The sequence below is a fragment of the Medicago sativa genome, chromosome 8 (assembly GCF_051527215.1).
Source record: "Medicago sativa cultivar Bolivia chromosome 8, Bolivia_mono, whole genome shotgun sequence".
In the NCBI taxonomy this organism is placed as follows: Eukaryota; Viridiplantae; Streptophyta; class Magnoliopsida; order Fabales; family Fabaceae; genus Medicago; species Medicago sativa.
Window position 1 is genome coordinate 1,056,650 of NC_140756.1, and position 16,175 is coordinate 1,072,824.

General features: G+C 35.0%; 2 protein-coding genes across 3 annotated transcripts; both read left to right on the plus strand.

The window, feature by feature from the left end:
* The first annotated feature begins 4,834 nt into the window (after window positions 1-4,834).
* On the plus strand, window positions 4,835-15,629 carry LOC146896211 (uncharacterized). The gene is made up of 11 exons (XM_085734920.1): window positions 4,835-4,987; window positions 10,832-11,111; window positions 11,205-11,429; window positions 11,515-11,775; window positions 12,900-13,510; window positions 13,600-13,776; window positions 13,858-13,962; window positions 14,057-14,120; window positions 14,924-15,019; window positions 15,120-15,222; window positions 15,373-15,629. Exons 2-10 carry the CDS (start codon window positions 10,836-10,838, stop codon window positions 15,210-15,212), a joined length of 1,908 nt encoding a protein of 635 aa, XP_085591046.1. The 5' UTR covers window positions 4,835-4,987; window positions 10,832-10,835; the 3' UTR covers window positions 15,213-15,222; window positions 15,373-15,629.
* Window positions 7,377-10,549, plus strand: LOC146896212 (uncharacterized). 2 transcript variants are annotated; one of them, XM_085734919.1, is made up of 2 exons: window positions 7,382-7,452; window positions 9,757-10,549. In XM_085734919.1, exons 1-2 carry the CDS (start codon window positions 7,382-7,384, stop codon window positions 10,535-10,537), a joined length of 852 nt encoding a protein of 283 aa, XP_085591045.1. In that variant the 3' UTR covers window positions 10,538-10,549. The 2 variants fall into 2 exon arrangements, with proteins under 2 accessions (XP_085591044.1, XP_085591045.1); XM_085734918.1 differs by having other exon boundaries at window positions 7,377-10,549.
* Window positions 15,630-16,175: the final 546 nt, after the last annotated feature.

Here is a 16,175-nt window from a genome sequence, read left to right on the forward strand (position 1 = left end):
AATTGTCACACGCTAAGATTCAATGCAAATCGGCCACATTATGGCCTTCCTAGTAAAAAAGGGTCGAAAACGAGTAATGTCCCAAATTAACGAGGAGATTTTCTTAACCTCCTATTTGGCTGAATTTTTAAAAAATGCAAAAATATCCCATGGAAGTCGTAGCTATGTTGTTTACCTATCCAACGAATTGTCACACGCTAAGATTCAATGCAAATCGGCCACATTATGGCCTTCCTAGTAAAAATGGGTCGAAAACGAGTAATGTCCTAAATTAACGAGGAGATTTTCTTAACCTCCATTTTGGCCGAATTTTTAGAGAATGCAAAAATATCCCATGGAAGTCGTAGTTATGTTGTTTACCTATCCAACAAATTGTCACACGCTAAGATTCAATACAAATCGGCCACATTATGGCCTTCCTACTAAAAAAGGGTCGAAAACGAGTAATGTCCCAAATTAACGAGGATATTTTCTTAACCCCCATTTTGGCTGAATTTTTAGAGAATGCAAAAATGTCCCATGGAAGTCGTAGTTATGTTGTTTACCTATCCAACGAATTGTCACACGCTAAGATTCAATGCAAATCGGCCACATTATGGCCTTCCTAGTAAAAAAGGGTCGAAAACGAGTAATGTCCCAAATTAACGAAGAGATTTTCTTAACCTCCATTTTGGCTGAATTTTTAAAAAATGCAAAAATATCCCATGGAAGTCGTAGCTATGTTGTTTACCTATCCAACGAATTGTCCCATGCTAAGATTCAATACAAACCGGCCACTTTATGGCCTTCCTTATAAAAAAGGGTTTAAAACGAGTAATGTCCTAAATTAACGAGGGGATTTTCTTAACCTCCATTTTGGCTAAATTATTAGAGAAAGCAAAAATATCCCATGGAAGTCGTAGTTATGTTGTTTACCTATCCAACGAATTGTCACACGCTAAGATTCAATGCAAATCGGCCACATTATGGCCTTCCTAGTAAAAAAGGGTCGAAAACGAGTAATGTCCCAAATTAACGAGGAGATTTTCTTAACCTCCATTTTGGCTGAATTTTTAAAAAATGCAAAAATATCCCATGGAAGTCGTAGCTATGTTGTTTACCTATCCAACGAATTGTCCCATGCTAAGATTCAATACAAACCGGCCACTTTATGGTCTTCCTTATAAAAAAGGGTTGAAAACGAGTAATGTCCTAAATTACCGAGGGGATTTTCTTAACCTCCATTTTGGCTAAATTTTTAGAGAATGCAAAAATATCCCATGGAAGTCGTAGTTATGTTGTTTACCTATCCAACGAATTGTCCCATGCTAAGATTCAATACAAACCGGCCACTTTATGGCCTTCCTTATAAAAAAGGGTTGAAAACGAGTAATGTCCTAAATTAACGAGGAGATTTTCTTAACCTCCATTTTGGCTGAATTTTTAAAAAATGAAAAAATATCCCATGGAAGTCGTAGCTATGTTGTTTACCTATCCAACGAATTGTCCCATGCTAAGATTCAATACAAATCGGCCACTTTATGGCCTTCCTAGTAAAAATGGGTCGAAAACGAGTATTGTCCTAAATTAACGAGGAGATTTTCTTAACCTCCATTTTGGCCGAATTTTTAGAGAATGCAAAAATATCCCATGGAAGTCGTAGTTATGTTGTTTACCTATCCAACAAATTGTCACACGCTAAGATTCAATACAAATCAGCCACATTATGGCCTTCCTACTAAAAAAGGGTCGAAAACGAGTAATGTCCCAAATTAACGAGGATATTTTCTTAACCCCCATTTTGGCTGAATTTTTAGAGAATGCAAAAATGTCCCATGGAAGTCGTAGTTATGTTGTTTACCTATCCAACGAATTGTCACACGCTAATATTCAATGCAAATCGGCCACATTATGGCCTTCCTAGTAAAAAAGGGTCGAAAACGAGTAATGTCCCAAATTAACGAGGAGATTTTCTTAACCTCCATTTTGGCTGAATTTTTAAAAAATGCAAAAATATCCCATGGAAGTCGTAGCTATGTTGTTTACCTATCCAACGAATTGTCCCATGCTAAGATTCAATACAAACCGGCCACTTTATGGTCTTCCTTATAAAAAAGGGTTGAAAACGAGTAATGTCCTAAATTAACGAGGGGATTTTCTTAACCTCCATTTTGGCTAAATTTTTAGAGAATGCAAAAATATCCCATGGAAGTCGTAGTTATGTTGTTTACCTATCCAACGAATTGTCACATGCTAAGATTCAATACAAATTGGCCACTTTATGGCCTTCCTAGTAAAAATAGGTCGAAAACGAGTAATGTCCCAAATTAACGAGGAGATTTTCTTAACCTCCATTTTGGCTGAATTTTTAAAAAATGCAAAAATATCCCATGGAAGTCGTAGCTATGTTGTTTACCTATCCAACGAATTGTCACACGCTAAGATTCAATGCAAATCGGCCACATTATGGCCTTCCTAGTAAAAAAGGGTCGAAAACGAGTAATGTCCCAAATTAACGAGGAGATTTTCTTAACCTCCTATTTGGCTGAATTTTTAAAAAATGCAAAAATATCCCATGGAAGTCGTAGCTATGTTGTTTACCTATCCAACGAATTGTCACACGCTAAGATTCAATGCAAATCGGCCACATTATGGCCTTCCTAGTAAAAAAGGGTTGAAAACGAGTAATGTCCCAAATTAACGAGGAGATTTTCTTAACCTCCTATTTGGCTGAATTTTTAAAAAATGCAAAAATATCCCATGGAAGTCGTAGCTATGTTGTTTACCTATCCAACGAATTGTCACACGCTAAGATTCAATGCAAATCGGCCACATTATGGCCTTCCTAGTAAAAATGGGTCGAAAACGAGTAATGTCCTTAATTTACGAGGAGATTTTCTTAACCTCCATTTTGGCCGAATTTTTAGAGAATGCAAAAATATCCCATGGAAGTCGTAGTTATGTTGTTTACCTATCCAACAAATTGTCACACGCTAAGATTCAATACAAATCGGCCACATTATGGCCTTCCTACTAAAAAAGGGTCGAAAACGAGTAATGTCCCAAATTAACGAGGATATTTTCTTAACCCCCATTTTGGCTGAATTTTTAGAGAATGCAAAAATGTCCCATGGAAGTCGTAGTTATGTTGTTTACCTATCCAACGAATTGTCACACGCTAAGATTCAATGCAAATCGGCCACATTATGGCCTTCCTAGTAAAAAAGGGTCGAAAACGAGTAATGTCCCAAATTAACGAAGAGATTTTCTTAACCTCCATTTTGGCTGAATTTTTAAAAGATGCAAAAATTTCCCATGGAAGTCGTAGCTATGTTGTTTACCTATCCAACGAATTGTCACACGCAAAGATTCAATGCAAATCGGCCACATTATGGCCTTCCTAGTAAAAAAGGGTCAGAAACGAGTAATGTCCCAAATCAACGAGGAGATTTTCTTAACCTCAATTTTGGCTGAATTTTTAAAAAATGCAAAAATATCCCATGGAAGTCGTAGCTATGTTGTTTACCTATCCAACGAATTGTCCCATGCTAAGATTCAATACAAACCGGCCACTTTATGGCCTTCCTTATAAAAAAGGGTTGAAAACGAGTAATGTCCTAAATTAACGAGGGGATTTTCTTAACCTCCATTTTGGCTAAATTATTAGAGAATGCAAAAATATCCCATGGAAGTCGTAGTTATGTTGTTTACCTATCCAACAAATTGTCACACGCTAAGATTCAATACAAATCGGCCACATTATGGCCTTCCTACTAAAAAAGGGTCGAAAACGAGTAATGTCCCAAATTAACGAGGATATTTTCTTAACCCCCATATTGGCTGAATTTTTAGAGAATGCAAAAATGTCCCATGGAAGTCGTAGATATGTTGTTTACCTATCCAACGAATTGTCACACGCTAATATTCAATGCAAATCGGCCACATTATGGCCTTCCTAGTAAAAAAGGGTCGAAAACGAGTAATGTCCCAAATTAACGAGGAGATTTTCTTAACCTCCATTTTGGCTGATTTTTTAAAAAATGCAAAAATATCCCATGGAAGTCGTAGCTATGTTGTTTACCTATCCAACGAATTGTCACACGCTAAGATTCAATGCAAATCGGCCACATTATGGCCTTCCTAGTAAAAAAGGGTCGAAAACGAGTAATGTCCCAAATTAACGAGGAGATTTTCTTAACCTCCATTTTGGCTGAATTTTTAAAAAATGCAAAAATATCCCATGGAAGTCGTAGCTATGTTGTTTACCTATCCAACGAATTGTCCCATGCTAAGATTCAATACAAACCGGCCACTTTATGGTCTTCCTTATAAAAAAGGGTTGAAAACGAGTAATGTCCTAAATTAACGAGGGGATTTTCTTAACCTCCATTTTGGCTAAATTTTTAGAGAATGCAAAAATATCCCATGGAAGTCGTAGTTATGTTGTTTACCTATCCAACGAATTGTCACATGCTAACACTACTACAAAATATATATTTAACATCATAAGGGTTTTAGTTTTCACATCAGCATGGAAAATAGCTGATGGGAAAGAAACACATGGTGAGATTTTACATCAGTTGACTTAAGCACATGAGGGGAATTCCTAGTAGCATTTACCATTTACATCAGTGGATAATTGGAATGAAGGGAAAAAAACGCGGTGGCATTTTCGCAATTTGTGTGAAAACTTTGTCTAATTGTTTTCACATCAGTGGTGAGAATTGTGCCTGAAGTAAAAACAAAGTTTCACTTTTACCTTATCCTTCCTCCATCGTAAAACACATCCACACGTTTTTTCCTTCCTCACTTATTCACTTTCAGTCAAAATACACCACCGTCCTCAATCCTCAATCGAACTCCTCCACCGTTCTCTCACCGTCCAAGCTCAATCCTCAATCGAACTCCACCGATCTCGCACCGTCCAAGCTTAACCTCTCCTGTCGAAGCTCAACCTCACCGTCGAAGCTCAATCACTTCCCGTCGAAGCTCAATCTGTTTTCCTCCGGTGAGTTCTCTCTCTCTCTCTCTCTCTCTCTCTCTCTCTCTCTCTCTCTCTCTATGATCTTTCAATCGTTAATCCCTAACCCTTTTCGTGAAACCCTAAGCCCCTTTAGCAAAATAAGGTTGCAGTAGGATTACAAAACCTACGATAGTAGTTGTAAGCTTCATTCTCAACTTCTTCGTTACTTTCTTCCCTCATTATTCTTAAATTCTCAACTTCTTCGTTACTTTCAATCTGTTTTGATTGATTGATTTAATTAGGGTAAAATTTTCAATTGGCACCCAAATTAGTAGTTTTGTGCTATGTTTAAGGAATTTGAGTTGTTGTTATGTCTTTTATGTAGTATGTTTAATGGTGTTTAAGTTAAGAGTGTGATTAAATTATGGTTATGATGAAAATTTTGATTGTTATTGACCACAGGGGGCTATGGTATTGGTGATTTCAGTTTTATAGTTTTCATTGGAAGTGTTTATTTCAATGATGAAATTAGTAATGTCTAGTTTTCAAAGTGTTTTGTGAAGTATTTTTTTTTTATGGAAAGTAAAATATTACAGTTCTGTTTTGTTTAGCAAATGGAAACTGAAAATGTTGTTATAGTAACAACTGAACCTAACGCGTATTTTGAACTATAAAAAGTATCTTAGATATGTGCCGGTTGTTGGCTTAATGGCTTATATTCTTTTCGTGGAGCCTAAAGAGGTATAACTTTGGGGTCAATTGATTACTTTACTTTGTAGGAATAACTGATCTCTCTATACATATTTGAGAAACCAAACAGTTTCGTGTATCGATTTCTCGGTAGGGATAGTTGTGTTAAAGATTCGTCAAGAATCCCTGGATGAGGGATTTGTTTGGATAATTCATTTATTTTGTCTTAAATATTTGTCATTTATTATCTTCTTAATAACTAAAAGATTTACGAGTTTAAATGTATCATTCAAAGAAAAAGATTGTAATTAAGCGCGTAGAGAATGTTGCTTAAAGCAACAGAACCATGCTGTAATAGACATTAACCTTGTAATAGACATGGTTTTGTTCATGTCTGGTCCAACTCCAACCAACTAATGATAAAAAAGAAATAGGTTTTTGTGTTTCTTCTCTGGCTTCATTGTAAGCATTATTTGTCATGAGATTGTTGTCTAGCATCCCGTAGTGGTTTAACCAATTATAAAGTGACCTTGTTTGATCTTTGTAGATAGTTGGTTTATAGTGCACTTCCTAAGTATTTTGGGCCAAGACATCTTATTTGTATGAGTACTTTTTTCATCCTGAAATTCTGAGGGGATAATGTGGGATATGGTGACAGAAGGTTCAAACATTTGTTCAGAAATTGGAGAGTATGTTACTCAATTTATTATGCAAAATATAATGTATAACTCAAATCTGCAAGAGTTTTAATTTTATTCTAAAATAAAACAAACATAAAGAATGTGAGTTGATACCAAAACAGGGAAGGAAAAATAGCAAGTAACAACAAATTCACACTTCAATAGTTTTTTGATTTCGAGCAATGTATCTCCTCCATTAGTCCCACTGAGTTTGCATGGTCTAATCCTCTACATACAATTTCCATCGTACATACAATTTCTATTTTTTTTTATTTTTCAGTTTTTTTTAGTCATTGTGGTTATTGTTATAGAGAAGCCGATGATGATGATGTAAATATCTTGGTTGTGGTACTCAGGCTTTTAGTTTATAAATCCATTTTGCTAGTTTTTCTTCTCAAAGTGATAATGACTTTTGTTCAATATTTTTGTGTTTTCTGTCTGATGTTCTAATTCATCCTTCCTGTATTATGATGGCTAATACATTAAAGAAAAAGTTAGAAATTTTACGAGAAGCTGTAGCATAGCATCAAAAATTGAACTTGATGAATTGTAACAACAGAACTGATTTTGAGTTTGTGTTTAACATCTGTCATGGCTGTTGTTATTTCATCAGTTTAGTACCCATTGCGATTTGTTACCGATGTTGAGGTATATAGGCTGTTATTATTTCTAAGTCAAAATGAAACATTATATTTTTTCATATAAAAACAAAACGGATGCTCCTTGATTGCTGATATTGTTTATTATTACGTGACTTGTCCATCTTAATTCTTTCTTTTGGTTGATGCTGATGTTAGGGGATTTACTGCCCCACGTTTAGTTTGTCTTCTTTTTCAGGCTTCGGCCCTATGTAATTAAAAAAAAACTTAGCCACCATACTAACAATGACAGTTTTTGCGTTTCATGTAAGAGATTTCTAGCTAGTAGTAATCTCGTACCTCCGCGTAAGTAGTTACGTAGCTTAAGCACCAAGTTTTTTACATGGTCAAACTCCAAGTCTTCTAAGTTCAAATAGTTATGTAGGCATCGCAATTCTTTGATTCAGTGTGTTCATTTTCAGTGCGTCATTATGGATCGTAGTTGGATGAGAGCTAATCGAATGAGTGAAGAGTTTGATAATGGAGTTGAAGAATTTCTAGAGTTTGCTGAACAAAATCTTCCAAACAATGATGGACTTTTCCCATGTCCTTGTGTTTCTTGTGCGAACCGGGAGCCAAACATTACTAAGGAAGAAATAAGGGGCCATCTAGTTTGGAACGGGATTTGTCAAACTTATACACAATGGATATGGCACGGTGAAGCAATACAGCCAAGTGTATCCCAAAGAGAGAACGTTAGTGTAGATATGGATGATCGACTGGAAGACCTGATACACGATATTGGAGAAGAATCTTTTAAGAGAGCGCATATGTACGATACTTTATGTAAAAACAAGGAAGAACCTTTGTACCCGAGATGCACAAAGTTTACACGTTTGTCAGCTGTTTTAAAATTGTTTAATTTGAAGGCAAAAAATGGATGGAGTGATAAAAGTTTCACTGAATTGCTTCGGTTGTTGACAGAAATGCTTCCAGAAGGTAACACAATGCCGAATCGTTATTACGAGGCCAAAAAAATATTGTGTCCGATGGGTATGGAGTATGTAAAAATACACGCATGCCCTAATGACTGCATCTTATATAGAAAAGAGTTTGAAAAACATGATCACTGTCCGAAGTGCAAGGTGTCACGCTACAAAAAGAAAGACGATGATTCTAGTGATGATGCGAGCACAAAGGGTCCTCCTGCCAAAGTGTTTTGGTACCTACCAATAATTTCAAGGTTCAAGAGATTGTTCTCTAATCCAAAGGACGCAAAGAACCTTAGATGGCATGCAGATGAGAGAAAATGTGATGGAAAAATTCGCCATGTAGCTGATTCTTTGCAATGGAAGAAAATTGATTCTTTGTTTTCAACTTTTGGCGAAGAGAAAAGAAACCTTAGACTTGGACTTGCTACTGATGGAATGAATCCATATGGCAATCTGAGTAGTAAACATACTTCATGGCCCGTTCTCTTGATAATTTACAACCTACCTCCTTGGTTGTGCATGAAGCGTAAATATATTATGTTATCGATGATGATTTCGGGCCCATATCAACCAGGTAACGACATAGATGTTTATCTAAGTCCATTGATTGATGATTTAAGACTGTTGTGGGAAGAAGGAGTTGATGTTCTTGACGCGTACTCCGGTGAACATTTCAATATGCGTGCCATGTTGTTTTGCACCATCAACGACTTTCCGGCATACGGTAATTTGAGTGGGTACACAGTTAAAGGGCATAAAGCATGCCCTATATGTGAGGGTGAAACATGTTTTCATCAACTGCATCATGGAAGCAAGACTGTTTATCTTGGGCATCGAAAATTTCTAAACCGTTATCATCCATATCGTAAAATGAGGAAAGCTTTCAATGGTAAACCGGAGTTTGGTTTTGCTCCAAAGCCCTTGACCGGAGAGGAAGTTTATCAACGACAACAAAATGTGGAGTTTACCTTTGGAAAGAAAAAAAAGAAGCCTGTTGTGAAAAATTTATGGAAAAAAAGGTCTGTGTTCTTTGAGCTTCCATATTGGTCTAGTCTTGATGTAAGACATTGTATTGATGTTATGCATGTAGAGAAAAATGTTTGTGATAGTATAGTTGGAACACTTCTCGACATTAAAGGCAAGACAAAAGATGGTGTAAATGCTCGTTTAGATTTGATGGAGATGGGTATAAGGCAGCAGTTAAATCCACAACAAAAAGGTAACAGAACATTTTTACCTCCAGCATGTCACACTTTGTCTAAGAAAGAGAAAAGAAGTTTTTGTGAGTGTTTACAAGGTATCAAAGTGCCGCAAGGTTACTCATCAAATATCAAGAGGCTTGTATCAATGGATGATCTCAAGGTATCTGGCTTAAAATCTCATGACTCTCATGTTTTGATGCAACAATTACTACCGGTGGCTATTCGTGGAATATTGCCTAACAAAGTTAGGATAACTATAACTAAGTTGTGTTTATTCTTCAATGCAATATGTAGTAAAGTCATTGATCCATTGAAGTTAGACGAGTTGGAACATGAGGTTGCAGTTATCTTGTGCCAATTGGAGATGTATTTTCCTCCTTCATTTTTTGACATTATGGAACACTTGATTGTTCATTTGGTGAGGGAGATTAGACAGTGTGGTCCAGTTTATTTAAGATGGATGTATCCAGTTGAGCGATGCATGAAGATCTTGAAAGGGTATACGATGAATCTACACCGTCCAGAAGCATCAATTGTTGAAAGGTACATTGCTGAAGAAGGTATTGAGCATTGTTCAGACTATTTGTCAAATGTGGATTCTATAGGAGTTCCCAAGTCTCGTCATGATGAAAGTTGTGAAGGTACGGGACAAGGTTTAAATGTTAAAACCATGTTTTGGGATGTGATCCATCCAGCACATTTGTTTATATTGAATAACACTGATGAAGTTCAACCTCACTTATCTACTCACAAAAATATTGTAAAGAGAAATTACCCCAAGATGAATGAGAAAGGGTTGTTAAGAGAGCATAATAAGAGTTTTTCCGATTGGTTTACAGAAAGATTTGCTAATGATGAAAGTGCCTCTGATACAATTAAATGGTTGGCACGTGCGCCTAAGTTTAACATTATAACTTGGAGTGCATATGATATTAATAAAACTACATTTTATACAAAAGCAAAGGATGATAAAAGTACCATGCAAAATAGTGGGGTTATGGTTGTGGCTGAGTCGATGCACTTCTCTAGTTCGAAAGATAAAAACCCTATAATGGCATCTACACCATACTATGGGGTAATTGAAGAGATTTGGGAGCTTGATTATACTTTATTTACAGTGCCTATATTTAAATGCAAATGGATTGATATTAACAATGGTGTAAGAATTGATGAATTAGGATATACACTAGTTGATCTTTCCAAGGCAGCTTATAGGGACGAACCCTTCATTATGGCATCCCAAGCAAAACAAGTGTTTTATGTCACGGATCCTTCTAACAAAAGGTGGTCAGTGGTTCTACAAACAAAAAATACTCATGGTAGTGATGAAACTCTTGATATCCCTGAGATTCCTTCTTCCTCAACAAATGTTACTACATCTATTGATGAGAACGAAGTAGACGATGTGCACGCTACTCGTTCGGATCATGAAGAAGGGATATGGGAGGACTAATAAGGTTTTAATTTTTATTAATAGTCACATTTGTAAATATGAGATGTTTTAAAATCTGTGTATGTGTACATGTAAATTATCTTTGGTAAATGAATGCAATGAATTGAGTTAAATAGATACATGGCTGATTCAACCAACATTGAGTTAAAAATCTGTGTATGTGTACATGTTTTAAAATCTGTGTATGTTTTCCTTTTTTGTCAACATATACATGGCTGATTCAACATTGAGTTAAAAATATGTGTATGTGTACATGTTTTAAAATCTGTGTATGTTTTCCTTTTTTGTCAACAGATACATGGCTGATTCAACCAATATTCTTCTTTCGTCTAGTGAAATTCCAAAACGAAATGTTAGAGGTGCCACCAAGATGAAAAAAATGACCAAAGTTCTGAAATCGGGTGTGAAAACAATGGTCAACTTTAATCCAGAAACTGGGAGGTGTTATGGTCCAAATGCTGCAGAGTTTAGGAGTTATGCAGCATTTCTTGTTCGAAGTAAGTGTAGTATTTTAATAGATGATTGGAGAGCGGTTGATGCAAGCACAAAAGATGCAATTTGGGTTGATCTTCAGGTATTATAGTTGTATTTTTAATTCAGCATTTACTATTTAATTATTGTATCTATTGATCTTTAGGTACTAACTCCAAATATTTGATGTATATAGAAGCATTTTGTTATTCCAGAAAGTGATGATCCAAAAAATGATACATTGAAGAAAAGATGGATGGTGTTTTTGGGGACTCGGTGGAACGGGTTTAAGGCACAACTCACATCGGAATATATTACACATCCCAATCCCGAACGCCCTCCTCCGTATGTTAGGTATCCTTTTGTTAAAGAACATATATGGAAGAGGTTCCTCGAGTCTCGAAATACTGATGAATTTAAGGTTTGTAGTAATTATATTTGATTTTTTATTGTACATTTTTTTAATTTAATCAAATCAATTTAGTAATGATTTTTATTTATGATAGGCAAAAAGTCAAAAAGGTAGGGAGTGTGTGGCTAAAAATATTTATAGGCATACATTATCTCGTGGAGGATATGAACTGCTTCAGGAGAAAATGATGAAGGAAAAGAGAAAAGTGCTAGAAGAATCAGGAGATGTAGATGATATATTAAGTGATGATCTAAGTGTATCTCCTCCGTCACGTCATGATACATGGAAGAGAGCAAGACAAAAGAAAGGGGGAGAGTATACATCAGAGGCTGCAAAAGTTGTTGCTGACAAAATTGTAAGTTAGTGATTTTAGTGTTAATGCTATGGTCACTCATTTTAACACACTCCTATAACACACTCCAATTATAATTTGCCACATCACTCACTCATTTTATTTACAATTATTTTTAAAATATTTTGCCTGTAACTCGTTTGTTCAGCACTCTATCTATTTGAGTAAGCAAAACAAAAAGAGCTCCATGAAATTAAAATTAAAATTAAAATTAAACGGAATTAAACGGAATTGGCTCTCTTTTAAAGCAATATATAAATTGTATATATATCACATTACACGCCCCTGATTAACCCCCACTAATTCCACATGTTATGAAAAAGTTTATGTACAGTTCTAATTTATTTTGAGCAAGTAATATCATATCCTATATCCTATCTTATACAAACTAGGACAAAATGAACTATATATTTTTATTTGTAGATGACATGGCATCCATAAATATAGTAGTTTCACGTGCTAGATGTAACTAAAATAAGAATTAGTACTCCTCCTCCTCCATTATGCAGAATCAATGATAAAAATGCATGTTGATTGATAGTGGACTAATTAGTTTGTGAATCTTATTTATCATGATAAATGTTCTAGATGCTTATAGACATTATGTTATCTCACATCCTTAATTGGGTTGGGTATCTAGCTAAACTAGAAATGTCATAGATACCTTGATAAGTATTTGAGATATAATAATACTTTATTTGTAAGTTAGTTTGCCCTATATATATCTAATATCTGATCAGCAATATTAGATTGATTCTGCAGAAGTAGACAGGAGTGGTGTTGTTTCTGCTCATCTTATTAAATAATGAATGAATGACATTTGTTAAATTATAAGACGAGCCGAATCAATATCACTCCGGTACACCTCACTGCATGCATATATTGTATATCTGTTATGTTCCTCTATGCAAGTCTAACCATCCTCTGGTATTTTTCTTCTTCTGATTTTAGTATATATTTGAAGCAATATTTATGTCACAATGATTAGTGTTCATAGTTAACATAAATTTTAATTCTTGACTGGTTCGGTAAACCTTCTCTGTAGTTTGAAAAGAATCACATTGTGTAGTACTTTTCATAAAGTACCTTTCATTTATAAAAAACTGAATTTGCTGAATTTTATGTAGGATTCTCTAGTTGAAGAGACTGCCAAAGGCACCTTTGTTCCACAAGGACGTGACGATATCTTAACAAGGGCAATTGGGACGAAAGAGCATGGTGGTCGTGTTCGTGGTGTTGGACCTGGTTACACTCTGAGCAATTACTTTGGAAGGTCTTCACGCCTTACCCAAACCATAGATGTTAACCAGCATCTCTCACAACTTCAAACAAATCTGGAAAGACAACTTAAAGAAAAATTTGATGCACAATTTGAACAAAAGATGGCCGTCGAACGTGAGTTGATGCAACAAGCATTTCTGGAAAAACTTAAGACTATGGGTTTCTCCCAAACCTTGCAAACAAATGAAGAAATTGAGCATAGTAGTCCTGAAAAAGTTGTTGTGCATGGAAGCACAAAAGGTTCTTGTACCGCTGCACAAGAAAATTACAAGGAGGACTTGACCATCGACAATGTTCAAAAATTGCTATGCATGGTTTTGAGAAGTGAAGAAGATATACGCATACCATTAGAACATGAGCCAAATACCGCAAGGTTTTTTATTCCAGCAAGTTGTATTAGACAATTGTTGGTGGGTAATGCTTGGCTTGACTTTTCCATTCTACAACTTTGGTGCACGTAAGTACATTTTCTTTTTACTAGTATCAATATGGATTAGTAGTATATACACAATTCAATATTTAAGTGTTAATTTTAAATTTGTCTAGGTGTATGCATCGTCTCTGTAGCTCAACAAATAGATCGAAAGTGTTTGGGATTTTGGACCCAGTATGCTTGGATTTTAATCCAAAAGATCATAGTACTAAAACTAAAGTTCAGGGACACATACAAACTAGGTTGCGTGATTTGAACAAAGTGTGTTACTTAGCACCATATCTATATAAGTAAGTATATATTTAAATTAATATTTTTCTTATTTATCTTTGATAGCTTAAACCTTAATAATTGTTCTTCTACGTGTGCAGAAGACACTGGCAGTTAATAATTATTTGTCCCAAGGACAATAGTTTAGTTGTCCTTTGTTCACTGCACCAAGATCTTAATGAAGCAATGATTAAGATTGTTTCAAAGTAAGTGTATATTTTATGTTGCATTTGATATATTACTTCCTACAACACTAAAATGTATAACTTTGATGATTTTTTTAATTTGGTTAACATATAGAGCTTTAGAGGTTCATCAACTTGCTCAGGGAAATAGAAAGAAGGTTAAATGGTTTCGTCCCAAAGTAAGTATGGTTCTTGTTTATCCTTAATTGTTCCCTGTATATTTTCCGTATGATTGTTTCTTGTATTAAAAGTGGAATGTGTTTGTCTGTTGAATTCTGTCGAACATGATTAAGATATGAAAGAATTAATTAACCAATAGTTTGATACCATCATTCTGCAATTATGCAGACCAACCAAAGATCAATAACAGTAATCATACACTATATTGAAGAGCAACCATTAACACAGAATAACCAATAGATCATTCTAAACCAATACAAAGCATATAACTCTTTGCTATTTATCATGGTGTAGGCCTCAATAATCAGGCCAACAATATTTCATTGCACCCCAAAGATGAATTTGGATTGTGGTATTCTCTGTGTTCATGCAGTTGGATGAGATCGAACAATCCGGATTTCAAGCTGCTATAGTATTGTATTTAAATTTGGACAATCTGGTTTTTCCCAACCTGTAATAAGGGGCTGTCAGACAATCCCTTCAGGTCCCTTGGTAGGTCTGGTTTTTCCCAACTGTGAATGAGGGGTTGTCAACAATCCCTTCAGGTCCTTTAGTATACCATGATGATACATAGTCTCAATCTTTACTGTCTTGGCTGGGTCACGATCACAGAGAGCCTTGCTCCATCAGGATTAGTAACTGCTCTATGCACACTGCTCTATGCACATGAGCAAACATCGTATTAAAGCTTGGTTTCATGAATAGATACTGTTGTAAACTCAAGTCATTATAGAATGATAGATAATAAACTATTTTTTTTATATGAACTAATCACTATATAAAAATGACCATTCATTTGTAGCCAAGAAAGCAACCTAATGGCAATGATTGTGGATACTATGTGATGAAGAATATGCTAGATATCATCTCTGCTAATATTACTAAGTCTTGGATGGAGGTATTTTAATTTTATGATAACATGTTTATACTATATGTATTGTCAAATATAAACATATCCTTATTAATATTAATTACTTATATTAACCTACACATTGTAGGTATTCAATGATCCAACGCCATTAACTGATGATGACTTATATGATTTGCGAAACCAATGGGCAACTTGTTTTCTTGACTTGTATAACGCTTAGGATTTACATGGTATGTTTCAAAGCCAATCTCATAATTTAACATTTGTAGAGAGAGTAGAATTTTGAACGAACTTGTATCTGTCTTAATGTGTGGTGGTTTTGGTGTGTCAAGTGTGTCTGCAGTTGAGATAACTTTTTCAATTGATTTTTTTTTTTGTAGCTGAAAATTGATTATGATGTGGCTGAGACGAGACATTGCCGATGCTTACGACTGAGATGAGATGAGATGCTTTTTGCAGCTGAAGTTTACCGTATTTTCGATGATGATTATGCTGTGGATTATTTTTTGTTTGAAATTTCTACTTAAGTTGCTGGATTATTTCCACCTATATTGTTTTCAGATGCCTCTTTTCTAGATTGGAATATTGACGTGGAAAATTGAGGATTGATTATGTAATATCCAATTAGATAATATAACTTTTTTTTTTTTGCATTAAAATTATCCATAATTTGTTTTTCATTTTATTACTGTAAAAAAAAAAAGCAGGGGTCAAGCTTATTTGATAAGCCATTTAAAAAAAAATTAAAAAAAAAATTATTTCACTACAGTGGATTTGAAAAAACTGATGTGAAATATACGTATTTAACTTCAGTGTCGAACGTACAACTGATGTGAAAACTGTTGGGTTAATTTTCAAAGTGCGTCTATTACATCAGTGCAAGCGGACCTGATGTAGAAATTCAATATTTCACATCAGTTGCAACCTGATGTGAAAGGATACTGACTTACCACATCATATCAGTTTACATCGGTTAGAAACTGATGTAAAAAGTCAATTCCAACTGATGTAAAAAATAATTTCTGTAGTAGTGTAAGATTCAATACAAATTGGCCACTTTATGGCCTTCCTAGTAAAAATGGGTCGAAAACGAGTAATGTCCCAAATTAACGAGGAGATTTTCTTAACCTCCATTTTGGCTGAATTTTTAAAAAAATGCAAAAATATCCCATGGAAGTCGTAG

What these genes read in the sequence shown, in the direction of transcription:
- LOC146896212 (XM_085734918.1), top strand. Translation starts at nt 7,382, where the DNA reads ATGGATCGTAGTTGGATGAGAGCTAATCGAATGAGTGAAGAGTTTGAT.
- LOC146896211 (XM_085734920.1), top strand. Translation starts at nt 10,836, where the DNA reads ATGGCTGATTCAACCAATATTCTTCTTTCGTCTAGTGAAATTCCAAAA. An exon ending in ATTCTACAACTTTGGTGCAC is followed by an intron (nt 13,511 to 13,599) that starts GTAAGTACATTT and finishes AAATTTGTCTAG; the next exon opens with GTGTATGCATCGTCTCTGTA. An exon ending in TTACTAAGTCTTGGATGGAG is followed by an intron (nt 15,020 to 15,119) that starts GTATTTTAATTT and finishes TACACATTGTAG; the next exon opens with GTATTCAATGATCCAACGCC.